The 27,993-nt window shown below is 41.4% G+C and overlaps 1 protein-coding gene across 2 annotated transcripts; it reads left to right on the forward strand.

Annotated features, from left to right (window-relative positions):
- Positions 1-2,283: 2,283 nt before the first annotated feature.
- rhpn2 (rhophilin, Rho GTPase binding protein 2) lies at positions 2,284-27,840 on the forward strand. 2 transcript variants are annotated; one of them, XM_036535056.1, is made up of 15 exons: positions 2,284-2,460; positions 6,705-6,820; positions 12,851-12,979; positions 17,359-17,434; positions 18,072-18,149; positions 18,316-18,440; positions 18,563-18,729; positions 20,647-20,834; positions 21,131-21,287; positions 22,043-22,162; positions 22,428-22,622; positions 22,866-22,942; positions 24,832-24,978; positions 26,544-26,699; positions 27,090-27,840. In XM_036535056.1, exons 1-15 carry the CDS (start codon positions 2,392-2,394, stop codon positions 27,345-27,347), a joined length of 2,058 nt encoding a protein of 685 aa, XP_036390949.1. In that variant the 5' UTR covers positions 2,284-2,391; the 3' UTR covers positions 27,348-27,840. The 2 variants fall into 2 exon arrangements, with proteins under 2 accessions (XP_036390949.1, XP_036390950.1); XM_036535057.1 differs by having other exon boundaries at positions 22,866-22,912.
- Positions 27,841-27,993: the final 153 nt, after the last annotated feature.

Raw genomic sequence — 27,993 nt, forward strand, 5'->3', positions numbered from 1 at the left:
GCCTACTGACATTTGCTCGTGTATAAAAATCTTTACCTTTTTTGGCCGAATGATGGTTACAAGAATTATTCACACATTAAAGAAAAATAGCAAAGATTGTGCAAAGTGGTGCAATTTGGTCAAATGATTCATGTGGCATTTTTCCTATAATTTCCTGTAGTTTCAGTTGACCACCAGACCGAGAAAACAATGATTTAAATACAACTCAGAAAATGTGTCAGAGGTAAAAATGACAGTGATGTAATATAATTTGCTAACATGGTCTAGCTGCAGAGGATCAGCATGGTTGTTCCGGGGCTGAATTTAATCTGTGCCTTATTGTTGTATTTTTGTTGGCTCTCAAAAATGATTGGCAGGATTGTTCCATTTCATTAATCTGAGATGACAGAAATCTCATTGTTTGTATATGAGCAACAAGAACAGTGATTTCTGCTGACACAATTTAAAACAAACAAAGGTGGTCAAAGGATGTTGATCATGACAAGATTTGTCCTAGTTTACCACTATCCAGAATTGAGTATCATATCAAATAGAAATACACCTAGTACGTTACAAGATAAGGTGACTCTGTGACCTTAGAGATGGAACAGTCTCCGCTGTTGGGTTCTTTGTGAGCTGTTCCATCTCTACAATTATGAAACCAAGAGTCTGCTCAAGTAGATGAAAGGGCATTCAGTGAAGGCAGCTTTAAACAGTAGCTGTAATTCAGTCTGGATCTGGCTTCACCGTGTGCCCTGACCTGATTGCAGTGCCCACTATATCTCCTTGCATTACAGCAGCCGTCTGGCCGGAGGTAATCCTGTTGGCAGGGGCTATGTTGTGCCTCACCCCATCAGCTGTTTTTCTTTCACTGGTTCACAGGGACAGCCCTGAGTGTGCCCAACATTTATAAGTCCATGGTGACACTAATAACAGCCTCCGCATCCAAGTGGAAGTCCTGCTGGTCCCTAATAGCAAAATTCCTAAACTAAGACATATAATCCATGAAGTGAGGTGTGAATGGGTTTGCCCAAACGTGGCTACAGAACTTGTAGGTTTTACTGAAAATGGTTCATACATAATTTTACATTTTCAGAATAATTATGATACTTTAAAATGTTATTTTTTTAACTTTCACAAAGAATTTTTTTATCTTATCCATCAGTATCAAAACGATTACCAAACAAATCATTACTTTTGACACTTGCATTGTAAGGTCTTATTCTTTGTTCATCTTCAGATCAGAAATGAGTTTTTTATGACATTTATCAGACTACATAAAGGCAGTGCAGTTGTGGTTAGAAAACTGAAAGCCTTGCAGACATCACTGCAGCAGAGTATCTGGAGAGACCTTGAGCAATTGTACCTAGAATGATACTTAAATGGTGATTCTGAGATGCTCTTGCTGTTGCTATGCTACCAAACCACTGTCTGCTTTGTCAGGTAGTTAGTGTCAAAATGAGGCATACAGACAACAATAATCTGTGTACAGAATGCATCAAGGTTTTGTCCAGCTTCCTGACATATTACTTATAATGAGAAGAGGGACTGACATACATTGTGAATAAAGCAGAGATAGGACTGAATTTAAGCAGGCTTTTGTGTACACAGTAATCATAGTATTTTGCTTGTAATTTATAGTCCCAGTTTGACATTTTAATCACCGGCAATTTATAGCATTCCTCATAGCCCATTATACTTGACCTGCTTATCAGAAGGCACAGAAACATGGGAAAGGTTTAAAGTGATCGTTGACAACTGAGATGAATACATCAATTTACAGGGTAAGGGGATTTACAGCCATTAAATTGCTACGTTAAAATGTTTCTGGGTCAATGTAAAAACAGCTATAGTAACTACATATAAAATGAAATCCTTACAATACATCAAAAAATACAACATTATATTGATCAAATGAATCTTGTTAATGGAAATTTTAAAAATATAACCGCTAGGGGAATAAGAAAAAAAAAACAGCTGTTGTAAGGCTTAGTTGATTCTCAATTTATTCATTTTATGTTTATCTGAAGAATATTAACAAGAAGGTTGTGCTTCCTAAGAGAGAGTAGGCCTACTCCTATATTGTTGTTCGTTCTTTCTTTCAGACGTACTCTTGTCTACGAAGTCTCCTTCGTTTGAGGTGCGCACTCTTTCCGCAAGGTGACGTTCTGGTCGAGTTCAATCGCTGTTCCAACCCGCCCAAGGCGGATACTAGCCCTTTATCGTCACTGTTTCGAGGCGGGGCTTATTGCTGAGTGAAAATACTTAGCGCGTCGTACTATGCTGTGACAGATTCACCAAGAAACTCGGGAAGTCGGACAGAGATTGTTAGAAAACGCGCACCTGTTGAACGAACGTCGAAACAGTACCTAGACTTTACCTAGACTTTTGGCCTGTGTCTGAACATTCAGAATGGCGGACACTATATTATCAAACGGATGCAAAGAGAATCCAGCTGTTGAAAACGGCTATTTTAAAAAGGTGAGTAGATTGCGAGCTAACTTTTACGGTACCTCCCGAAATCATAGCGGGCATCTCATACAGCTGAAGAAATTCAAGTTTTTGATCGGGGAAAAGTGAGAATGTGTATACTTATTAGTTTTTTTCTATTTTGTAAAACATTTATATATGTTTGGGGCAGGGATTAAGTCAATGGTTTGGATGAAATGTTAACGAAATTAGCTTGCTAGATATAGTTATGATGGATGTTGTCTGCGATGATACATGTTCCACACACTAACAGTAGGCTAATTGTGAATTAATGCTTTGGTCAATTCAGTTCATTTCTTGTAAATAAAGTAGTCAGCCACTGAAAAAAATGTTTTGATTGTGAGCAATTTTTAGTCACGAAATGTGTGGGAATGAGAAGACGTAGCCTAATAAGAATTCCAAGCGCATCAACCGGTGGCCAGTGCGCAGAGCCTGTCGAAGGCGTGCACAGGTGTGTCCCTCTTCTCACCCATGACTTTCCTGACCATTTCCAGTGTGAAATGGCAAAAGAAAGGTTTCACTTCTCTTAGTCGTTGTGTTCTGTGGATTGGAATGAGAGACGTGTCAAACTATGCCATCCTTTAAAGTTTAAACCATATTCTGAGGCGATGTCTCGGCCTGTCTTAGATTTGACGTTGTGAAAATGGTATTGTGCCAAGTTACAATTAACAGCCTACCTGTATCTACCTAAAATTACGGGAGGCCAAATGCATTCTTGCTTTACAGTTACTTATGCTGCTTTTACAAATGGCACGCCCCTTGTTTTGCTTATGCAGTACTACCACTGCGCGTGCAAACATTTCCAGGTGTCATCAACAGGCCATTTATTAACTCAGTAAATATGCCGATAAACAAGTGGGAATCAGCTACACAGTGGATTGATAACGAACGTTGAGGTGATCAAAAGTATTCATCAGTCGCTTGATAAGATTTACTTGGTGAAAAAACACAACCAGGCAGAATGTTAATTTTCCTTTGTGGCTGCTTGGGGGTTGGGGGCATCAAGTTTTATGATCCTTTCCTTAGCAACTAAAGTGTTGTTACTTTGTGATCAAGACTAAGGGAGACCGACTCAGATTTACGTTTGTTTTCTAATATCCCAATCACTCCTCTTTGGGTTCACTTCCAGCCTATTTGAAATGAGTATAAGGTATAAGTGTAAGCAACAAGAAATTCAAGATGTTTTATTGTTTCAGAGTGATTGTCAGGTAAAAAATCAGATTGCTGCTTGTAATGACCAATGTCTTATCCAGAAAGTTTTGAGGCAGGCATGAAGTATTTTTGGAATGCTGAAAGATATGTTTAACCAAGGCAAGGTGAAGTGTGACTGGTATGCCTTTTGATAACATGGTCACAATGAATGTCAAAGTACAAGTGGGCTTGGTGGAGTACAAGTGGGTTTGGTGGATTGACAGTTTGAACTAAGTATTGACAAAACAAGTGATGGATTGTAGGTTCTTCAAAAACGTCTGTACCCCTTGTGAATTCCTTAAAGTTTACCCCCAATTCACGAAAGAAGAGGCATGAGTTATTAATAACATTATTATTAATAAACTCATTGGTTACTCTGGAATTTTCTGTAAATCTCTGGGATTAGTCAATATAAGGGAAATGTTTGAACACTTCCATGAGCTTTTGCTTTTGAATAGCTTTGTGTCATTTTTCAGTGCAATGAAGATTTATTACTATTACAACTAACCTGAATTAAACTGAAATGTTGTGGTGAATAAATCTGCAAACATCTGCAGTTTAGTAATAAGATTCAACCATAGTGAAATAAATATCAAATCAAACATGCTTGTATCTCAGCAAAGGACGCTATCACAATATTTTAAAAATATAGTACTGTGGAATGACTGAAGTGTCGTATAATGAATGTAATGGTGTACAGTTTTACTTCCTGTTCTTACCTGCGTTGTTAAGCATTTTATTTGGGAGTCTGTATGTTTTAATTGTGAACTGAGTTTTGATGAGCCTTGAAGGGGGCCTTTGTTCTTTTAAGCCACTGCTCCTCATTTGAACTGTATTTGGCGTTGGTCATTGTGCTCCACTTCCTGTGTCTATTAAAAGTGAATGGAAGCCATTTGTGGGCTTGTAGAGTGCAGAGAGGGCCCAGCAGCCTACCACCCCAGGCAGGGTTCCAGGCAGCGCATTCGCACATACCTGGCTTATTGCGTGTGCATGTGTGTGTGACAATGGTGGGTGGATCGGGGCAGAGCGCCACTGACGTCGGTGCGGTCGTTTATTTACCTCCTTATTAAGATGTGGTGAGTGTTTGACAAGTTTAACAGAGATCTGTAATCTGGAAACAATTCCACAAAAGGTGGGTTTCTCCTGCCGAGAGGGCGTAGAAAACTTTTTTTTTTTTTTTTGCAAAAATGAGCTTGGAGATTTCCAAGGCTGCCCTCCCAGCCCAATGTGTTCCCAGTCGTCAGATAATTCAGCCCAATGCGGTTGTTTGGGTTTGTTCCCAAGCCTCCTCTGTTTTCCTGAAGTGGGTTCAGTTCATTCAGACTGCCGTGGAAAAAGGCCGAATCTGCATGTTTGGCCTGCTTTCCACTCCGTCAGTGGCAGCTACAGTGAACATTGACGTAGAATGTGCTCGAGGCTTTCTTTGCACCAAGCCACAAAATCAAATTGACAACATGTGCTATTGCCTAGAGAGTTCATGCTTTAATACTTGGCCTTTACAAGGAAAATTTTCTGTGAGATACCTTGTGTATGTAGTGTGTGCACAAAGTTGAGATGCACAGAAAAATAAATGTACAGTATTTTTTTTCCCATAGTCTTATCTATAAAAACAGGCTGTTAGTAAAAGGGTGAAGGGGACATGTGAGGTTTTATACACTTCAGTAGCGAGAGTGGACCTTTGTTGTATTTCTGTGTCATACAATCTTTTTGGTCCCTGCTATATTTATAGTTAAAATGGAATTTTTTTCCTTTTGTTTTGAAACTGTGCACTAAGTTAGATGAGCTGCAGTTCAGTGGTTATCTTGCTGCCAAGAACTGCAGTATATTTGCCCTGACTTTATATCTGGTTTGTTATAGCACTCCTCTGACAGTCTCTGCTCATCTGTGATAATTGCTGTCCACTATTGAACTGTGCATCTTTGTATTTCCACTGTATGCTTGCTGTCCACTAACGAAGATTCTAATGTGGCACAGGACAGTTGGCACTTGTTCCCATACGGGCCTGGCTCAGATAGCCCTTTCAGAACCGCTCTGGCAAAGAATAATGCCCAAGGGTCACAATGGGTCACTCTGGAACACTTTGTAGTGAGACCATAATGATGTTACATCCGTTGAGGGCTGCATTTTATTGGATATGGTCCCTGAGACATTGAGACCAGAATAAGTTAGGCCGCAGAACGACTGAAATAAAAATATCACAAGGCTCATTTCACTTGCAGACATTGTCCAAATCCACACATCTATGGCTTTGCTTAGTCAGGCATCACAAAGTGCATCATCATGCAAGTCAATGTGGCATATTTTTAGTGTCAGCATTGTTCATATGTAGCACCTCTTCTATTACCTGTCTATTCATCATCTGAAACCCTCAGTTAGTGTGCAGTTCACAGGGAAACGGTGGTGGATTTCACAGGGGAGCAAAACAGTGAGAGGCTCTCTCATTGTTCTCTAATGGATATGTATTCCTTTGATCCTCATGCAGTCCTTTCTGTCGTACTTGTAATTGCTATGTTAATTCATGTGGGAGTTTCATCTCACTTAAGGTATGGTATGTAGCTAGTGCTTACTCATCAGGCCCTATACCCCACCCCTCCACCCAGCACCGCTGTTTAACCAATTGCCCAGACAGGTGCAATTAAACTTGACTCCTCTGGGTTTACCTGTAGCGTTGTATTCACTGACGTAAGTGAGACACACCTCTTATAGTGGGTATGAGTCACTATATTAAATATGTGTGCTATGCATCATGTTGATTCATGTTCTAGTGACACTTATTGGTCGTCATTGCTGTTCCCTATGATTTGGGAACAGATAGTGCAGTTGGCATGGGTGTGGAGTGAGATGCCTTATCTGTGACTCTTTGCATTGATGCAGCCCTTGCTGGGATGGATTCAGGGTGTAGTGAGGTAATGAATGAGTCAAGTTTTAGGAAAGAGGGATAATCCAAGTTCATGATGATATTATTGGGGAGTGACCTTAGTACTGGTGTTAAGTTTCTCTGTGTGGTTTTTTTTTTCTCACCTGTGTCCCTCTTTTCTCTACAGGGTTGTAACCCTTTTGCCCAGACTGGGCGCAGCAAGCTGCAGAACAAGAGAGCCGGACTCAACCAGCAGATCATCAAGCAGATGAGGATGAGGGCAGGAGCAGAGAACCTCCTCCGGTGCGTCATTTTGATAAAAATCTTCAGCCAGACATAAAGACACACATTCTCACACATTCCAACACATGAGCGCACACATGCTCAGGTTCACGCATACTTGAGAACAGAGTTGACAACTTTGTTCAGATTGTGGCAGCACTATTTAGAGTTGAAATCTAATCTCAAATACAGCAATGAAAGGAGGTATTTATAATATGCACATATTAAAACACAAACATGCCACCTCAGATTAATTAGTTAAAATATCTTTAAAATTAACAGGAATAACCCTAATAAGCTAATTACTGTGAAGAATAAATGGTATGAAAATCTAGAATTACTGTAAATGCATTTCACATGTAATGAGCAACTGTAAGTCAGGAGTGAGTCACAGACATTGTATTATGGCATTTACAAAAGGATTCCCCATGACAGAGGGTTAGGGTTATCAGTCAGTAATCAGTCTTTTGAAATATATGTAATCAACCAATGGAGGAAGGTGCCTCAATACATTGTCCAACACTTGTATACTGCAGTACTGGCCACATGTTGAATATTACTTTTAACATTTGTCTTTAGTCAATGGAAAACAGTTAGGCTTTTTTTTTTGCTTTTTGCTCCTCTCTCATAAATGCTTTTGCTGTCAAACAAGAGCAAAGCTCGTCTGTAGAAATGTCTAGCTCCTTTGTCTACCCCAGGGTTAAGGCTTGCAGTTCACTTTTATTCCAAAGGCAGCTCTGAGCCTCTCTGGTTTATGTTAAACTCTCGGGAGATCAACCCACTCTTTTCTTCAGGACTACTCCCTGGAGCAGTGCTTGGTTGAGGATGACCATTTTTCTCAGGTTTTGAGTTGCAGCCTGTTGTCGTGTGACATTGAGAGGGAGTGTGTGCATATAGCCAGACTCTTTCGCCACTCTCCCAGCTCCTTTCACTCAAACAGAACTGTGATCCAAATAGGCACTAAATTTACTGAGGCCCAGAAGGTCCCTGAAGATCTGAACACTGAAAGTCTTGAAACCGAGGTACTTCACCTTTGTTCACTGGTTTACGTCATTCTCTCAGCTCGTATTTGAGGAAGGGTTTCACTGTACAAAGCTGTCACTTCACTGTCTGTAGCGTCAGGGTCCTCTTTCCCTTTTGTCAAATGTAATTGAATGCTCTTTGTGACTGTAATGTCCCAAAGCTTTGAAAGTCAGAAGATGTCGAAAGTCTTGCAGAGGAAACAGCATTCCTTCAGAAAAGAGCAGACAAGACTTGGACTCTGATGGAGGAGATGATTACAGGTTGTGAAAATATTCCTTTTTTTGTGAACCGGATGCAGAGGGCTGTCACCATGTGTCATGAGATGCATACACATACCGGGTGATGAATGGCCAGGGGAAGTTCTCTTTCTGGTCTCACTGAGACATGCAATGGTAGAGGAGAACAGTGGGCAAATTCATTTGAAATGCAAATCACTGATAGGGAAATCCTGAGGTGTTCTTCCATGGGAGCAGTTAGGTCCAGTTTGTCATTTTTTCAGTTTCACCTATCAGAACAGAGGCCTAACTGTGGGAATGGCAGTGTGGGGCATAAAGGAAAGCCTGTTGGTTGTCAGGCCAGACAAACCTCTTGCTTTAAAACAATCAAGCTTTTGTCATCAGAGTCCCGGATACACTGTCACATCCTGTTTTAAAGATCACATGTAAAATGATCCCTCTAAATCACCTGTGTCAAACAAGACTAGAGTCTTGAGTTATAGATGTGGAAGAGCTTCAAGAACAATTGTAGTGACCAACTGTAAAGTTAAGACTATTTGATTTTAAAGGCATATTTTATTATCCAGTATGCTAGTTTTTTTTTTTTTTTTAATTAGAGCACCAATTAAAATAAACTTTGGATATTACAACATTCTGCTTATCAGGTCCAACAGAGTTTAGTGTGATGTGGATGGTTTCCCTGGAGATAAGGGAACACAAACCCGCCCTCTCTTGCTCAGTGTTCGATAGGCACATTGATGTCAGAGGAACAACCTAGGCAATGCTCTTCTGCGTGTTTGGCATGTAAGGAGGGTTGTGGATTGTAGGCAGGCAGACTGCCCTCCACCGTAGCTCTCTGGCTTGGCTCTCGTGAGTGGTAATTTGGCGGGTTTCATGGGAACAGGCGATAATGCGCACACGCACAGCTCGTTATGACCGTGGCTTGGGCTCGGTGAGACCGGTTGCCACATCCCTATCTCAGGGATAGCTGAGACACACTGCAGGTCTCATGGGCAAGACTGTTTCTACAGCAGGGAGACATACATGCTAATTGTATTTTCTCATAGGGAAATCTCCTGGGAACATTCCACATTAATTTTTTTTGCCTTTTTTTTGCCTAATGTTGATCCATATCTGAAGTATGAGGGAAAACTGCACCGCATACAACATCTTCAAACTTTGTATGAATGACTCAAATGGGCAGGGTACTAAAGGTATGTAGCCTACCCAGGCCCACACACAGCTCTTGAAATACTTGTAGCATTTGGACACAATTCCACTTTTGTTATTACTAACTAATTTGAAGGGATTTATATTTTCTCTCAAACCCAGACAAATTTTCAGCAAATTGAACCGCGAGAGTGTGGAATGCAGTCTAATGCCACAAAGCTTAAATGAACATTAAAAGGTCGGTTGTAATCTGCCTGCCAGGATAAATCTCCCAGACTCTAGACATTAAAATCTGGCTCCACTCTAATCCAGAGGTGCACCTTCTAACTCAGTTTCTGACCCTTTGTTGGCAGACCCAGAAGGCTACCTTTAGTGAAAGCGATAATGGCATTTTTTTGTTTATCCTTATTCAAATTAGCTAGCTGTCTCTGAGAAGCTATATTTAAAACTTGCTTGTCTTCGTGGAAATTATCACAGTGGTGTGGCTGAAGCAGTTAAACTTATGTTCTCATCACCCCTGAATCTCTGTTTCTTGAATAGTTTTTCTGTAACGTGATAAACGTGGGGCTATTGATGTTTACCCTGTAAAACATGCCCCATTCTCATGTATCGTGTCCAGATGTGGACCAAGAAATTAGGATGGATCAAGAGGTGCATGTGGTCAGGGGTGGCAGAGTGGTAATTAACAAGGGGGGACCTTCAGGTGAATGTGTTGTGACCTTTTGTCTTATGAACTTTCTGTTTTGTGTCAGCTAAGATCAAGGGCAATTCTGGAGAGTCACAGTGCTAGTTTCGCTTTTACTCCGTGATTCTGCTGTTTATAAAAGGTAGAGAACTGGGCACCTCTTGGAAGGCAACGGAAAAGTTGAAGCAAGCTCTTATCTGCATTTGATTAAAGGTATCTGAGCCTTTGCAGCACCAGCTGTCAGGCTTCAAAGCCCTCTACATTCCTCACAGTATTTCACTGCCCCGGCCCAGTGCATCATGGGAAAGGTGCAGCGGCAGGGTGGACTGAGCAATGGGGGTGATTCATAGCACTACACTCAGATGCTCTGTCCAGTCAGATGAGGCACAGAACTAGTTCTGAGTGCTGTTGGAGTCACTGTATGTCACACAGCCTGCACCAGTACTGTGTACCCAGCTAGTTGGGTATAGGACAGTTTCTTTCTCCTGTTGCACCTGGCTATACAGAGCCTCTCAAGGAGCTGGCTGTTTGGATTCCTGTGGAGAAGTTGTGAAGCAAATGAATAACAAAGGTGACCTTGTTACCCAACAGTACAGCAGGTCTTTCTGGCTCCTTCTCTCTCCCTTTTTCTCTTTCGAGTCGTGTCTGGAGTCAGGTGCTCTCACATTCCCTCCCTCCTCCCACCACGCACAAAGCATACAGCCAAACCGGTTTTTTATTGAGCAGGTGGAGGGAAAGACTCTAGGGAGGCAATCCCTCCCTCTTAACAATCAGTAGTTCTCCATAGTGTGACTGCAGTCAACAGCAGTGATAACCAGCTCTGAGGTGTTCTCGAGAGGAGAACTCAGTGTCTGGCTATCAAAAAACAGGCAGTTTTTAACACTTTGTGCCTCCTTATACCAAAGCAGATGCCAATTACACAGAGCCAAAGGAACTGTTCATGAGTCTTTTCTCAAGAAAAAAGAATTTTTTTTACATTTCAAAAACAACTGAAACAATTGAAGTGTGCTTGGTTAAATTTTCGACACATTATTTGAGTTCATGAAAAACTATGTCTTTTTGATGGATTACTGGAATAATATCATTTTATAGGATGAAGCGGGCATTAAACCACAGCCATTCTGCAGATCTAAGCACAATTACTAGTAGGAGGCAGGATTTGCCAACAGTTACTCAGAATCTTGAGGTTAAGTGCGCATATCTCTCTGCCTACACAGCGGAACATGGCGTTTTGTTTTTAATCACTGAAGAGGAGAAGAGATACAGGATCATGTATGAACCCTGGGCTTTGTTCTCAAGGTTCTGCTTCAATGAAATGTACACAGTGTTTCTGATCGCCAATTACGAAAACTATTTACCAAACAAAAAGTCCTCTAAGACAGAATGTCTTCAGACTTGTGTCATGATTTGGTGGGCAGAGCTTTGGTTGGGCAAAGACTGAACATTAATCTGCGTGTCTAATGTGGCTTTATTCTGCTGGTCAGACTTCCATCAAGTGGAGAGACAGCGCTATTGTTACCACAGAGTTATCGCTTCACACACACAGCCACTCTGATCCACATGGTACTGAAAATAGCAGGCAGGAGCCCACCCAGTTCATGCCACTAACCTTCTTGTCCGTTTCCTTTGTTGCACTGTGATAGCTTTTTATAATTCTATTTGCAAGTTAAAACATTCCCCACCCCGTTTTTATCTGTAAATATTTGCTAGGGAAAATCACCTAGGGAACCCAACTGAGGTACAAGTGTTGTAAGATGTTTACCTTTTACCTGATTGGTTCTCAAGTTCTACTGATACTGTAAGTCTGTCTGACTCTGACTATGTCTGACCCCCTCTCCTTCTGTATCTAGCCCTGCCCTTCTTCTTGTTTCATAACTCTTGTTGTAAATATGCTAGTGCAAAGAGTCTAGTTGTGCAAAGGAGAAACTTTTCTCATTGAGGCATGAAGACATGCTCTTTGTGATGCTCTAGATGTACAGTTAATATGTATTCTTCATCTTCTGTGATGTTTTCTGTCAGAGGATCCAACGCAATCCAATGTAACGCATGGATGAAAACACATCCATATTCAGAGCTTTTAAGGCGCTGCTGTTGCAAATGACCTGTCAACTGATAAACTGAGAACTAAAGCTGAGGGGCCACCCATTTACATACATCTCAGTCTGAGGCCCCAGCATTGAGGGCTGCCTGGAGACTACTCCATGGCCTGTCCCTAATGGGTTGACAGTGTAGACAAGCTCAGTTTGACAGAAGAGCACGTAGTTGTGTGTGACTGCACATCATATTTCTCAGTCTGCGCTAATTATCACTGCAGGTTGCCACTCTCACCAGTCAGCAGCCAGTGACAAAGCAATCATTATTAGCTTCTCTCTGCAAGCCAACATTTTACTAAAGAAATAAAACCCATTCATATTTATGACTAGGATTATTTCACTCATTCACCCAACCTCTGTCAAGTTACTATTTTTCAGTAGGAGATGGAAATTATTGGACTCCCTTTATCAATTTAACATATATTTTAAAAAGAAACCCTCACATTGCCAACACACACCATTGATGTGGCCTTAACAAATCTAGACCTTGGCACATTCATCCATTCTTACTTTCCCTTTGTGTCATTTTTACAGAGAAGAAGCTTACATTTCCTTTGAATGATTGCCAGAGCTTGACAGAATGCGTCATACCCCACAAGAGTTGATGAGTTACATTGTAGAATGTGGCCTTTATTTTCATTATCAGCTGGGAGGGGCAGAGGGCTGCTTCCTCTCAGCTGTGATAGCACTGGACGATCCATCAAGCTGTGTGAGGTGTTTCATCCAGGAATTGTGACCACTGCAATGCTGACTAATCTCTTTTTCTGTCTCTCTCTTCTTCTTACTGTGTCCCTCTCATTCTCTGTCTCTTTCAATGTTCCACTCTGTCATGTGTCTGTCCTTCTCTCTTTCTACTGGTTTCCAGGGCAACATCCAATAACAAAGTGCGTGAGATGGTGGTCCTGGAGCTGAGCTATGTGAACTCGAACCTGCAGCGACTCATGGAACAACTGGAGGGCCTCAACAGCTCTGTGGAAGTCTACCAGAACGTTCAGTGAGTTACACATGTCCCTCTTTCACCCCCTCAACCACCTAACCCTACGGGTCACTTAATACATTCTTCCATGAGGTTCCTTGTGTAACCCACAGCTTCAGACAGGTACAGTGGAGGAGCTGGGTTTCTGAGAGCTTTGTACAGTAGTCAGTGATTGATGAATGACAATGTTGCTAGCATCAGAGGATGTCTTCAAAACCATTCTCACTTATCTGAATGTTGTGCTCTTTTTTCATAAAAATGATTGTGATCATTCCATAGAGGAGCTCTAACAGCATTTTATTTGTTCATTCCTTTTAAGGGTGTGTAGAGCATGTAGACTGAGCACACGCTTCAGTTGACCTGTATTAGTGTTTCACTATTTCAGTGGAAGTCACAATCCTTGCACTTCTATATGAAATAAAGACAAACTCTTAAAAGGAGTGTGAAGTAAGTGTTCTCTCATAACCTCTTAATAGACTGACACACCCGCAGTCTTCGAAAGGACAAGCAAGTTCAGTGGTTTTGCTCCCATCTTGTAACTGCACATCATGTTCAGAGAGTTACATAAACAGGCAATCATATGCAACAAATACATTCAAATAAACAAAGTCCATGAACCAAGACATGAAACTTTGAAGCTTAGAAATAGTGCTGTGGGATCCTTGTCATTTGCTTTTCTTGTATCACTCTCCATACTCTGCAGCAAATCTGGCTTGCGTCCAAACAAACCATCCCAGGCAGTAATAAACATACCCCTCAGAATTCCAGGCAGGCTCAGCAGTCTGACAAGCTGTGATTAGATTGACACACTCTGCAGCAGCTCTTAAAGCCTCTGCACGTAAACAAACTTTGAATAGTCTGCAGCCATTGCTGCACATCCACAAGTGATGCTGGGGGAGAACAGGAATGGCCTGTTTGGGCTCCGAGTGGTTATAGATTGAGTCAGAGAGCTCTGCAGATCTTTCAACAGAGATAAATCTCAGAACTCAGCACTGAAGGAAGTCAACACATTAGTTTGTGTCTCTGAAACTTATGTCTCCGTAGACACAAGCCTTGCGTGGTGCATTTGATTTCATATGTATGTGAAATAAGGATGCACAGTGGTGTCATTTCAAAAAGCAACAACAAAGTTGCAAATACCTGTTTCTGAATGAATCTGAGACTTCATTTAAGAGCAGGCTTACATTACACTGTTATATTTGATAACTGATAATATCCCCAGGTAATTGCATAAATCTTAAAGCTCAGTTGTACTTGTAACTAAGCCACCATTCTCAAAAATAGGTATTTAAGTTGATAATTTTGTATAACTAGCTGTATGTAAAAGAGAAAAGTTGAAGTCATCACCTCTTGAAATTTTTGGGGAAGGTTTTGGAGTTTTTAGAATAGAAGGTATTGGTGAGTGGGGCTGTCAGTATTAAAGATTTTTCATTCAGCTCAAGACCTGAAGCACTCCATATTCAGGTTGTTCTTTAGGGGAGACCTCACTTCAGCCAGTACATCTGCATTCACCACCACACTCTGCAGGAAAATATGCCACGTCTCCCCTGGCAACTGTGATGAAAAGAATGATTAGTGGTCAGACTGCAGACGGTGATGCCCAGTGTGGGCCCTGTTCCCTGGAGACAGGCTGAGGCACGCTCAGCCGAACCTGCAGGTCACACTATACATGTGTGGACCTGGGGAGTGCTGCACCATTGCAGTCGTTAAGTGCCAGCCATTCTTTATCTCTCAGTCATTTCTCCAACAATGTCTCAGTTTGGATTGCAAATTAATATACCCCATGGCCTGCTTAATATGGCATTGCCCTACATTTGGTGTACTCTGGGAGGTATTTGACAATATTTGGCATTAGGTAAGAATGAATAATTTGCTGTCCCATTTAAAGCCTAAAGCAGCAAGCAGGGGAAGCTAACATTGTGCAGGCTTTAGTGGCAGATCGAAGAGGAATGGCCTCCAGAAAGTGTGTGGCAGAATTTGGAATTTATCCTGTGTTGCAGGTATCTGGATGATGCCCAATGTTTTTAATAGCCAGAACGTCTTGAAGGATAAATTTGATCAACAGCGGCGACAGACAGAACCTGTTAAAAGTTTCATAGCTCTCTAAGTGAGATTTGTGGTAGAGCAAGTTCCTGGTGTCAGGGCTGGTTGTCTGGATCTGCCCTGCCATGTGACATGCAGTCTTCCCTCACACGGGGGCTCAGGGTGTGTGACTCAATACAGCAGTGAGGGGGCAAACTTCATTGTTCTCTGGGTTGGTCCATTGCACAGCAAAAGGATGGATTTTCTTTTAGATCCCAAGGATCTAAAAAATGAATCTGGTGCACTACTCTCTATCCTCACTACACAATGCTTAAAGGACTGTCAGAACACTGTGTTTACTGAAAAGGCCAGTCACATGGCTGCTTTTGTGTTGGTGTGTGGGAAGACCAAGTCAAGATTTAATTCCCTCTTGATACAGGTGTGGAAAAGAGTGGAGTATTCTTCTAGAACAATGTGAGTTTTCTAGTCATGGGTCACAAGTTTGGCATTCTCATTCTCACTGCATGAAATATTACCTCACCCCTGTAGTTTACAAGACTACAGTAGAACAATGACTGTCCTCTGATTTCACCGTGATGACCATCTTTTGCAGTATCATTTGGCTTCTCTTATGGATACTTCTGGAAACATGATTAGACTGGTTTTATGAGGTCATGTTGTACTGCATAGTGATATGTCTGTGGTGACAATACAAAACTCAGCTCCACCCCAGTTACCAAACAGGAAAATATAATTGCTTCAATCAGCAAATGGAGTGATGAATGTAAATACATTACCACCAAAATACAATGCTAAATGTTCTTAAATTGTACTGCTAAGTAATGGAAGATTAACTGGCTTTTTTATCCTTAACTCAGAATCCATGAGGAGAAGCACTTAGCGTGTAGGTAGTTAATTAGTGCTGGAGGCAAAGTGCTATTAGACAGCCCGCACTGATTCCATCAAGACTGCAGGCAGGCAAACTCATTTTCACTGATGGAAATTTCCCCCTTTCACTTGCACTCTGAACAGAGTACTCATTGATTAGGGAATAGGAATAGTTTCCTCCTGCTTGACCATTCTCCAGCATACACATCAACACATCACTACCTTGGTATGAGAGGAGATGAAATGTTTTTGTGAAGCTTTAACACTCCTGTGGTTCTCTAACCCTAGAGAAACACACCAGGGTTCCCAAGGTCTTTCGAAAAGCTTTCAGACCAGCTTCAGACATGACATGACAAAGGGTAGCCTTTTAATGTTGTAATCTAAAAGCACTTAATACTGTCTTTTCCTCTAATTGATTCAATATGATTTATTTGCTGGGTAACAATCATCTGTGTATATTGAAAGGATGAAATTCATAAATTAAATTTTAAAATAATGCAACAGTAAGAGCTGATGATAAATGTGTTCTGATAAGAAAGGAACACAGACTAAATGGAGCAAATAAGTAAAGCCATTGCTAACTACTTATCTGTTTTCCACAATGAGTATCTGGGTATGCAGTAGTGTGGAGACACATTTGGGGGTAAAAGGTTAAGGGGTATAGGTCACTGCTCCTGCAGAATTTTGTATGAACAGAGCCAGAATGCTGTCTCAGTCCTTGTATTCCCCCTGGCAGTTCTTTTGAACCAAGCCCCTTTTGGTGTGTGTCTGTTCATCATGAATTTAGAGTGCATTATTTAAAGAGACAGCAGAATCCCTCCTGCCTGGAATCCTTCATAATAAGGAGGTTTTATCTATTTTTGCCCAGTAACAAACTGTACCTGTTCAACATCTTTCAACAAAGAGTTCGACTGGCTCCTCAATGAGTTATTGCTGGCTGTGAGTTCTGGTATGCATCTGCCCCCCCATACCGTTTGGCTCCTCAACAGTACCCACAGTATCGTTTCACTGCTGCCTCTTAGGGGCTCAGTGGTTACAGGCTTGTTACAAGCTAACATTGGGAAGATGATTTTTCTAGCACAATGGAGACACACTGTTTGATGAGATTAAGTATTAAGTGCCAGCACAAAACAGTTTATGGATATTCATTGTGGTAGTTGAGGTTCTAGTTGTGAATGTATTCTCCTCTGTTTAACCAAACCGTTTTTATCAAATTGTGATTCCTCATTACATACAAAGATCAAAAACAAGTAAAGTCCATTTTGTCCATACACAGGGGAAGAAATGGAAACATCAATGGATTTTTGTAGGGCTCAGGTACAAGATTTCCATAGGTAAAGATGCTGATGTGTCTGCCTAAAAAAACTGGCTTGACGACATTGGGAGTTCCTGATCCAGATCTTTATCTTTTGTGACATCAGCCCATATGTACTCAAGCCCAGTGTAATCTCATTGTCATGACTCTGTTTCCTTCTGTTTATGCACAGAGAAACTTCCAGTATCCCACTGATTCCACTGGGGCTGAAGGAGACCAAAGAGGTGGATTTCTCTGTTGCTTTCAAGGTACCATAGTCTTTGAATTATTATTTATCAACTCCACTATTTTACCAAATGAATGTTTTCAAAACTTTTGATATACTTTTAATATACATACATCTGTTGAATTGAGCAATTCAAAACTGTGTCATGTTTATTCAAAAAGAAGTGTGATGTCAATAAATGAGTATGTTAATTACACATTGATATCAAGCAGATATAAAGGTTTGGTTCTGAAACCTGCATGAAGTGGCAAAATGAAGAGCCACTACTTAGGAGGATCACAAATGCCAATCCTGTATAACATCCTATGTCTACGGTGCACGTACAGTAAAGGACAATTGTAGGTTAAGTTTGCCCTAAGCACAACCCATAATTACCATGTGTCTAATGAGAAGGTATCATTTTCCTTGTGTGCCAGCATAGTCCTGGCGTTGGCATTACAGAAACACTGAGTGCAGTTTGAGGGACTTCTGTTGGCAGTTAATGTAAAGTGTTTTTGAGACTGAGGTCCTCTTCAAAGTGAAGGGAACTGATCATCTCTCCATCCCTCCAAACCTAGTCTAAATAAAAGATAGTGGAATTAAAGGCATTTCAGTGTTTTTGAAATTCTGTTCCCTGTTGGAGTTAACTGGAGTCAACAAATGGTATCTCTCTGTCACAGGACTTCATCCTAGAACATTACAGTGAAGATGGCTCCAACTATGAGAATGAGATTGCTGACCTTATGGATCTGCGCCAGGTACTGTGTTTGATTACGGCACAGCAGAAAGTCAGAAGGATGAAATTAGCATAATACTGTAAACTCATGTTTATTAGACCGGCTCATGCCATTTCCTTAGTGTAACTGTAGATGAAATATGCTGTGGCATGTGTTCAGTGTTTATTCGCTGTGTGTGTACCCGCAGGCCTGTCGTACCCCCAGCCGCAGTGAGGCAGGAGTTGAGCTGCTGTCCAACTACTTCAGCCACCTGTCCCTGGTGGAGAACAGGTTCTTCCCCCCTACCCGTCAGATGGGCATATTCTTCACCTGGTACGTTTTCTCCTCACTGTCTCAAGATCAGCAGATGGGTTTAAAAAGGAGTAGGGAAGAGTGCATTTGGCTAGATTTATGAGTCTTTCAGGTGTTTTATTTCTTGTTTTCTGTGCCGGCAGGTACGACTCCTTCACAGGTGTGCCCGTGTGCCAGCAGAACATCTCTCTGGAGAAGGCCAGCGTGCTTTTCAACATTGGTGCTCTGTATACACAGATTGGGACGCGCTGCAATCGGCAGACCCGCAACGGACTCCAGGATGCCATCAGTGCCTTCCAGAAGGCAGCAGGTGAGAATGAAGGGGAGGACATCCAGCCAAAGTCATGTGTCAGAGCACCACTCGCTTGACCCACACCTAGCAATGACCTGGGAAAGACCACAGCACGTTTGACTTTGATAATAAGGCTGTACAAAAAAAATATTTTGAAGCTGAGATATTTTTTGAATCACGGAGTACAAAGTTGGAGAGTTTTGGGAGAGTAAACAGATATTTGGTATCTTGTACATAATAGCAGGTTTGTTTTCAAGTCTTGTTTGTGCTGCCTTTCTCACAGCCATTTGTTGTTTGAAATTGCACAATATTGGAGACAAGTTCCTGTGTCCTTTTCCCACTGCTTGCTTATTTATTGGCAGGGGAATAGAGGAGATCACTGGTTAATGGTTAATAAGGTGTCACCACAATGTAAATAATGTGACATCTGTGCTTTTCTCAGGGTCCAATACAGTAGTGTTTGTATAGCCTGCTATATCATGTTTAAAACTCACCCTCAGTGTAACCAGATCTTACTCTAAACCAGACAATCACTTAACCAAACATATTCAATTAAATTTGTACCTCTGCAACTTTGTCTTCTATAAATTGACTCTGCAACAAAAACTTTTCTGATCACTTCTTTAGTGTATGCATGTGTGTTGTTGGTATAGCAGCACTCTGGAAAGAAACTTGATTTGAGTGGCTTACCATTCCAGTTCTAACAAAATGGACTGCATTGGTAAATGGACTGCATTTATATAGCGCTTTTCTACTCATTTGAGTACTCAAAGCACTTTACAGTTATATGCCTCACATCTACCTACCAGTGGCAGAGGCTGCTATACAGGCTTACCAACTGGCCACTGGGAGCTGTTGGGGGTTCAGTGTCTTGCTCAAGGACACTTCGACACTCTGCCAGGATGAGCCAGATTCAAACCAGGGACCTTCCAATCCCCAGTCGACTGCTCTACCTCCTGAGCCACTGTCGCCCCAAAACCGAAAGCTGAGCTGTTGCATTAGAAGGGCATTGTTGTTAAAACACTGCAGCAGTGCTTTTTACCCTGGGTGGAGGAGGGCCATATATGGTCTTTCTCCTGTTGTGATCTGATATGATTGAGAAGCAGTCTATTTTATGATGAAAATAAACACCTCCACAAGGTTGGAAGCCAGACATTTTTCTTGGCATTTTTTCAATAGAGCAGAAATGATTGGGGGAGGCCCGTATATGACCCACTTCCTGTTGTCTGTCATGCTGCATATGATCTGATATGATTGAGAAGCTCTCTATTTTATAATCAATGTAAACATCTCTCCTGTGTTGAAAGCAAGATGGCATTTTTCCAGCAAAGCAGAAGTCTAAGCCATATGAACCAGTTTTTTCCCAAAGGCTAGACAACCCCTGAAAGAATTATAGCGCAAAAAATATGGCATAATAATAGCTAGTGAAGTTATATTCTTTTGTGTATGTGAACCTTGACTGAAATAAAGCTGACCTATTTCTGCGGTATGCAGAACATACAGATGAGTTCATAGAAGACCTATCGGTATAGATTTGAGTTAGCTAACTTCTACCTTTACATACTTTAACTTTTAGCAATGTTTACAGTGAACAACTAAAGGATGAGAAAGTACAAAAATATTTTTTAAAAAAGTTGATAAAGAAAGAGAGAGAAGACAGAATTTTCAGCTATGCACAACCACCTGCACAGAATGCTCTCAGCTCTTATCTCTATATTGCTATTGCAGGGCATATATACAAAATTAAAGCCAGAAGAGAATCCTGGTAATTGTGAAACTCAACATTGAACACCGCTTCAGAAGTAGTGAATATACAGGGGAAAACCTTGCTGATGTATATGCATCACTGAAATGTGTGTGTGTGTGTGTGTGTGTGTGTGTGTGTGTGTGTGTGTGTGTGTGTGTGTGTGTGTGTGTGTTTGTGTGGTTCCACAGGGGTTCTGAACCATCTGAAGGAGACGTTCACCCACACACCCAGCTATGACATGAGCCCAGCCATGCTCAGCATGCTGATCAAGATGATGCTTGCACAGACCCAGGAGTGTCTGTTTGAAAAGACTGCGCTGCCTGGCATTCGCAACGAGTACTTCTCCCTCCTCAAAATGGCTCAGGAGGCTGCCAAGGTAAGAGCGACCAGCATTACCACAGAGGGGAATATCTGCAGAATCTCTTCAAATGCTAGTGATGGCAGCAAAGTTTTTTGACAAGACTGGAGCTATGAACACACTGCAATGATACCAGTAGTCCTATTTTAAGGTAGTGTAATATAGAGTGGAAGCACATTTTACATTTCAGTTGTGGGTGTTTTGTGTTTTGGTGATTTGGAGTTGTTGGTGTTGAAACTGTCTTGCAGAAGTACTGATGCAAAGTGACCATCGGTATTACCTGCTAGTAAAATGTGAAATTTGAACTTCTTCAGGTTGGAGATACTTACGATCACGTCCACCAGTCCATGATCCAGACACCAATCAAAGACAACGTCCCTTTCTTCTGGTCCACGATGGCTCAGGTGAAGACCAACCACTACCGCTCCCTGGCCCACTACTTTGTGGCCACTGCGCTGCTCGACCATGAATGTAAGTTAAGGAAAAATAAACGTCTCTCTCGTAAAGCTCTTCAGACATTAGTTATTTTTGATGTCATAGTGGCACATGAATTTATCCAATTTAGCTCACGGTTTGAGGCGGATTCTTTGTGTTTTGGTCTGCATTTAATGGGAGAGTTTGGTTGATGCCCAGAAGATCATTTACTTCCTAAAGAAACAGGTCATCAAACCTGAATTCCCATGGAAATGTCATCTTTCTTTGGTAGTTACAAAACACCTTCAGTGTGCAAGGAAAGGAAAAATGAAGACAGAGCCAGAAACAGTGTCAGTGTCAATGACACTGCAGTTATGTAACACTAGTGTTTCTCAAACAAGCCTTTTCTCTTACTCTCAAAGAGTGTGTCTGTATACATGCTCCAGTATTACAGCCATTAGTTGAAAAATGCAGTTGCTTGATTTGGAAATTTTAGACACAGTTAAATAATGGCACCAACGAAAAACAGGTCCAGCGTTATATAAATGCTTCCATGTAACTGAGTTGTACCAGGAGGAATTTCCAAGCAGAGCAATCCAAGTCTATGGACTGTGACACACTGTATTGCCTGGTTGCTCTTGTAACTGTTGAGATTGGGTTACCCTCTGATATATACCAACAGGTCTGTATGGCATTATCACAAGCCTCTGGGGTGTTGATAAGACAGTTGTACAGCTGAATCTGTGAGTATGTGAGACGTCCTGTTCCTGCATCAGTGTTGTGACTGGATGTGTTTGTGTGTCTGGGTGCAGTGAGTCCCAGTGATGATGAGGACCAACAGGAGAAGGCCCTGTCCCAGCTGTATGAGGCAATGCCCGATGGACGCTCTCCTCTCGACATTCTCAAGAATAAGGAGCATCGCCAGCGCATTGGTGAGCTCAATGACTCAGCTCAGCATGATTTCATGATCTCTGCTCACAGAGACCTCAGCATGATTTCAGCTGCTGCTCACAGAGAGCTCAGCAAAACCACCCCTATTGCTCACCGACAGTTCAAAAAAATATTTGTTTGAACTCAGCAGTTTGATTGGTAGGACTTCAACAGGGTGCATTTTAACGGTGTTTTCCAAATTGTATTGAATTATGAATGGTAAATAAACACAAAACATCAGTTGAACTGAGTGTGATGTGCCCACAGGGAAAGCTCACCTGCGGAGAGCCATCATGGGCCATGAGGAGGCCCTGCGCATCCACGGCTTGTGCCGTCACCTTCGCAAGCTGGACATCCTGCGCGACATCCTACAGGCCAGCCACAAGCGCTCACTCGCCAAGCTGTCTGACAACGAGTCTGAAGATGAGTTCACTGATTACATGGAGGCGCCTGACATCATCTGTGAGTGTGTAACACTGTGAATGACATGAACATTCACTCTTTGGAGACAATCCAAAACATTCAACAAACTGAATCGCTTCTGCCAAGAAGAGACCATACATCATGGTTGTTATTTGCATGCAGTTTCGTATTTTACATACCAAATGGTATTGAAGAATCAATAGTTTTCACATCAGCATAGGGGAAATCAAAACTGGATTGTTTTGTAAACAAATAAGATAACATTTGGTTTTTCTTCCCCAGCTAAAACGGATCAAAAAGCTGAAATGGAAATGCCTGTATCAACAAAGGTGAAAGTCAAAGACTTTTTCCACAAGCTGGTATGTGGGTTACTAATTCTTTCCAATAACAGTGGTCTTCTTTCATATACAGTACAAATGCTTTATTCAAAAATTGCACAGAGGTGTATTTCTGGATATGGGGAAAAAAAAACCCATCTCATCAGGTGTGTGCTGTTTTTGAATAATGCATTAAGGTTTTTCCAGTGCTAACATACTTAACCAAGGGAGGAGCTTTAAGAGTGTGTGTATCTATGTTCTCATATATAAAGGGAGTGGCATACTGTCTATTTTAAACTTCAAACCAAGCATAAAGAGCAGAAGTTAAAACGGCGAATTTACCTTTTTAATTTTTGCCCTTTACATAAATGAACTACATAAATATCCCTGCAAGAATAAAACAAGTCCTTTGCTATGTAATTGTCTTGTCACAATGTTTGCATTATTGGTGGAGTATAACAGCATTCTCTTTAATACAATATGGTCTGACACTTCTATAGCAAAGGGCTTACTTATAATGTGTACACATTTTCCACAGTACTCTACAGTAACATGTACTCCTCAGTCATCACCCAAGGACCCCTCTGGTGTATTTGTCGTGTATTTCTCTCTGTCTCTGTATGCCATTACTGGTGAATGTTGTTATTTAGTGTCTGATGGGGTCATGCATTCAAGCCTACACTAGAGACAAATCATACCAGCCACCTGGAACAAAACTAAGGCTGTCTTGTTACACCTTTTTAATGCCAGTGATGATTGGTTAATTATGTACCACCAGGTTTTCAGTATGATAATGGAAAGACATGCCTCAGGGGACCTGAGTTTGTTTTATGTCTGACAAGTGACCTCCCATCACATAAACAGGACATGTGTGTTTTAGCTGCAAAACAAGTTTATCAAGTCATTCAAAGGTGTGTCTACAGCTTAGGCTAATGCAACACTGAATTCACTGTTAAAAAGAAACAAACTAACTTAGACTGGATGTGATCATTTGCCATTTTAAACAGAAAAGCAACATGAACAGAACAGCAGGGGGTCCCAAGTGGCTCAATTGGTAGAGCTCTCATCTCATGTGCAGGCTAGCCCTTGCAGCCTGGGTACAGTCTTAAGCTATATCATCAGCTAACTGGGAGTCCACAGAAGCTGAACAGCTGGCTTAATTCTACCGGTGTAGGGGTCAGTATGTGGGCAGTGTCTCCCCATCTCACCACTCTTTGGCACCCTGCAACTCATGAGATACCTGCAGGATGCTGGGATAACATGTGGTCAACTATGGAACTTGCGATGCAGAAAATCGTCATTGGCTGTGTTCAAGTGTATTGGATTGCTGCTTTCACCTTGTTTTAGTATTCTTGCACAAGTGCAGAGGTTGTGGTGGTGAGAGGAGCCTAATGTGTAATTGGTGAAATGAAGGGGGAAAGCCTAAAAGATAAAATGAACAGTATTTATTAGAAAGTATCTTTTATGTTCACTGTTACTGCTCAAGAGGAAATGATAAATGTAGAAAAACTACCTGGATGGATGGAGTTTCCCTGTAAATCAGCGCACCTCATCCCGGGTTTCTGTTTAACATTCTCAAAACAAAGTTTGCAAGCTACAGTTAGCTTATATTAACTGTGATTGTTGCATTGTATTTTAATATCAAAATTATGTAGTGAACTGTGGGGTTTGTCCTCAAGCCAGCTGATAGATTCCTTTTCTGGAAGGGTCAAAATTGCCACATGACACAACAGAAATCAAATTAAGCTCAGCAACAGAGGGGAAAGGTGGGCGACAGCAGGGGTGTTGAAGAAAACACCACTGACTGTAATGGAATGCGACTGAATGTTTTAAGCCTAGATAAAATCGCTTGTTGGTGTGTAAGGCATTTAACAATGCCCCAGGTCTCCATGGTGAGTTGCCATAGTAATGGTAGTGGTTCTACTTTCCAGGGCCCGCTCTCCGTGTTCTCAGCCAAACAGAGGTGGACAGCCCCTCGCACTGTGCGAGTGCGCATCGAGGACCGTGACCTGGGATTCACCCTGAAGGGAGACGCACCCGTCCAGGTTCAGTCCCTGGACCCACTCTGCTCAGCAGCAGTGAGTACTGCTCTGGCACACTCTTGACACACACACACAGGCAGTGCAGCTTCACTGTAGACACACAGTACACCTCTTATGAGTTTAACACAAGTATGAAAATATCACAGATCAACAAAGGGAAGGAGTTCTGCTGACAAAGCCTTGACTGTCAAGGCATCGGAAGTATAGTCAGTGTTTGGTCATTGTGTCCTGGTAGTTTGGGATACCTAGCAAGTAACCTTGTGAAATCCTTAAAGTCCTCAGGGTGTTGAAACAGTTAAAAATTGATTCATGCAGAAAAGGCATTGTTTTGAGCAGGTAGAGAGAGAAATACCTTCCAATTGTTCATATATCACAGGAGCATCTGGCATCACTTGTTCTGCTGAACTTGAATGGCCAGGAGACTGAGGGAAGTTGCTCGAGTTTATTATACCATACACAGCCCTGCTACCCAAAAACGGCCATTCTTACTTCACAGAGCTGGTTTTCATTTCCTTTCATAAAGTATCCATTTAAGTTTCTTTGTTTACTTTGTCACAATTTTTTATCACGGCCATGTGGCTTCTCCTAAAAAGCAAAATCATATCTTAGACAGTTGCCATCACCTCTTCTATCTGGTGTAGTTTTCAGAAAAATGACTTGAGGTCCCTGTTCATGGCTAATGTAATTAAACTTCTGAGAGCTTTGCTCCTACCTTCCTTTCAGTAAGAATGCTCATTAATAGCCAGTAACAAAGACCAGGACCTAATTAAAACCAACAGGCTGCATGTAAAAAGGGATTATAAAGGTTATGTAATGGCTATTCACTGTGGGTGAATTTTTTAATTACAAGTTTCCAAGCAGTTTTCTTTTTTGACTAGCTTTGCCCCTGTTGTTGTGAAAATCTCAAAAAAGATAGGAGAGTACATTTTAGTAAGAAATGCACAGCAGAGCTGAAGATGTTAAATCTGAAATTGTTTCCTGCTGCAAAACCTGAGTGTTCAGCTGTTCCACGGTCTATGCAGGTCTGTGACTACAATCTCAGTTCACATTGAAATGTCATAGCCAATGGTTGGAGACAATTTCCTCCTTTTAAAAGAAACAGGCACAGGAATGCCTTTTGACTGCATTTGTTAAGCCTTCAGTACAGTAGCATGATAGCTTTTTCATGAGTTTTATGAAAATACATATTTTGCTGAAACTTTTGCTGGAGTTTGAGGGAAAGATGGGGCATCAGCTGGCTGAAGTTGCTGGAATGTAGTAGCATTATGGTGTAGTGGTAAGCAGCGGGGCTTGTAAACAAAAAGGTTGCTGGTTTAATTCACTGCTGTTGTACCCTTAGGCTATGTACTTAACCCATAATTGCCTCAGTATATATCCAGCTGTATAAATGGATAATATATAAAAATTATATCCCATGTAAGTTGCTCTAGACTACATCATGTGATAAATGACAGTAATGTAGCATAAAGAGAAGACGCAGGATCTGTTCATACGTAGATATCTTATTGTCTGTAAACATTTGCAGTGTGATAGTGACAAGTGTAGTCATGGCAGGCTGATGTTGGTGGGCTAATCCCAACACTGTTATCTGTGTTGAGCAGGCAGATGGGCTAAAGGAAGGAGACTACATTGTGGCTGTCGGAGACACAGACTGCAAGTGGATGGGCTTGAGCGAGGTGATGAGGCTGCTGAAGGATGTGGATGAGGAGGGCGTGGATATCCGGGTGGTCAGCATGATGGACAGCAGTATCCCTGTGGTGAGTCCCACCCTCCACCATGCCCCTGTTGGGTGCTGCCAATTGATTCATTGTTTTCATAGCTTTGTTTCATAACTTCACCTAGCTGTCACTTCCCAAAAAGATCAATTTCCTACAGCGAGTATTGCATCTGCTTTCTCACAGAAATGTCTTGACTTCCAAAAGAATGTGATTTTTATTGTAATCTTAAACATGAAAGGAGTTGTGTTTGTGCATCTGTTCCTAATACTGTCTGCAATGAAACCTTGATCATCTTGCAGCTTGTGCCTACAGGCAGAGATTTTACATGGCCTTCCTTTCACATAATCTGTTCTCAGAGACTAAGCAGCTCGGCCCTCCTCTCCAATAACTGTTGTCATCAAACTCTTGTCTCTCTTCTCAATCCCACAGCCCACCAAGAGTGCTACCTACAGTGGTGGCCTGCCCAAAACCTACTCCATGATCTGTCTGGCATTTGATGATGATGATAAAGGCACTAAGTCCAGGAAGGTCACCAAAAAATTGTCCTTCCTCAGCTGGGGTCTAAAGAACAAGCACAAGAGTGCCAGCACCCTCAGCTTGCCCACTGCTGATTACTCGGGCACCTCACCCTGGAACAAGCAGGGCCCCACCTTCCCCAGTTCCAACAATGACAGTGCGCTTTATTAGGGCCTATGCTCATAGCTCATACATTGTACATACACAAACTCCTCTAAATATTTATACAAACAAAAAGATGTGTTTTAAGAGAATACACATTGCACAATACACACTTTTATTTTATACAGTATCTGTTCTGTTTTTACCTGTCATTACTGTTTAAACATGTGCTGCTTTTACTGATACATTGGTATTAAAAAGGGGTGGTTTATGTTTTGCACACTAGGACAGCTTGGTATAGGTCTTGTTTTAGCTGTTTGCATGTTACAGTGCATTCTGGTACATTATGTCCTACAGGTGTATTACAAATCTATAGTACTGGGGCAATACTGTTAAACTTTTATGGTGTAAAGATGTGGATGTTGAAACAAAGACTTAATGCAATAACCATGAATAATCTAATCACACAGTAGGCACCCATAAATTAACCCTAACTGGAAAAATGCAGTTTTTTTGTGGTATTATTATTATGCCAATATATGTATAAGGGCAGGTGAAGGTAATATTTTTTGTTGTAGGCTGAAAAGACAAATGCAATGCCCCATAGGCTGCTGAATTATTATTATGATTATTGTTCTTGTTTCTATTATTGTGTTTTATTAATGAGGCACAGGATTAATTGCTATGTAGTGGTAAATGAAGGAATATTTTCTGC

This window comes from Megalops cyprinoides, chromosome 8 (genome assembly GCF_013368585.1).
Source record: "Megalops cyprinoides isolate fMegCyp1 chromosome 8, fMegCyp1.pri, whole genome shotgun sequence".
In the NCBI taxonomy this organism is placed as follows: Eukaryota; Metazoa; Chordata; class Actinopteri; order Elopiformes; family Megalopidae; genus Megalops; species Megalops cyprinoides.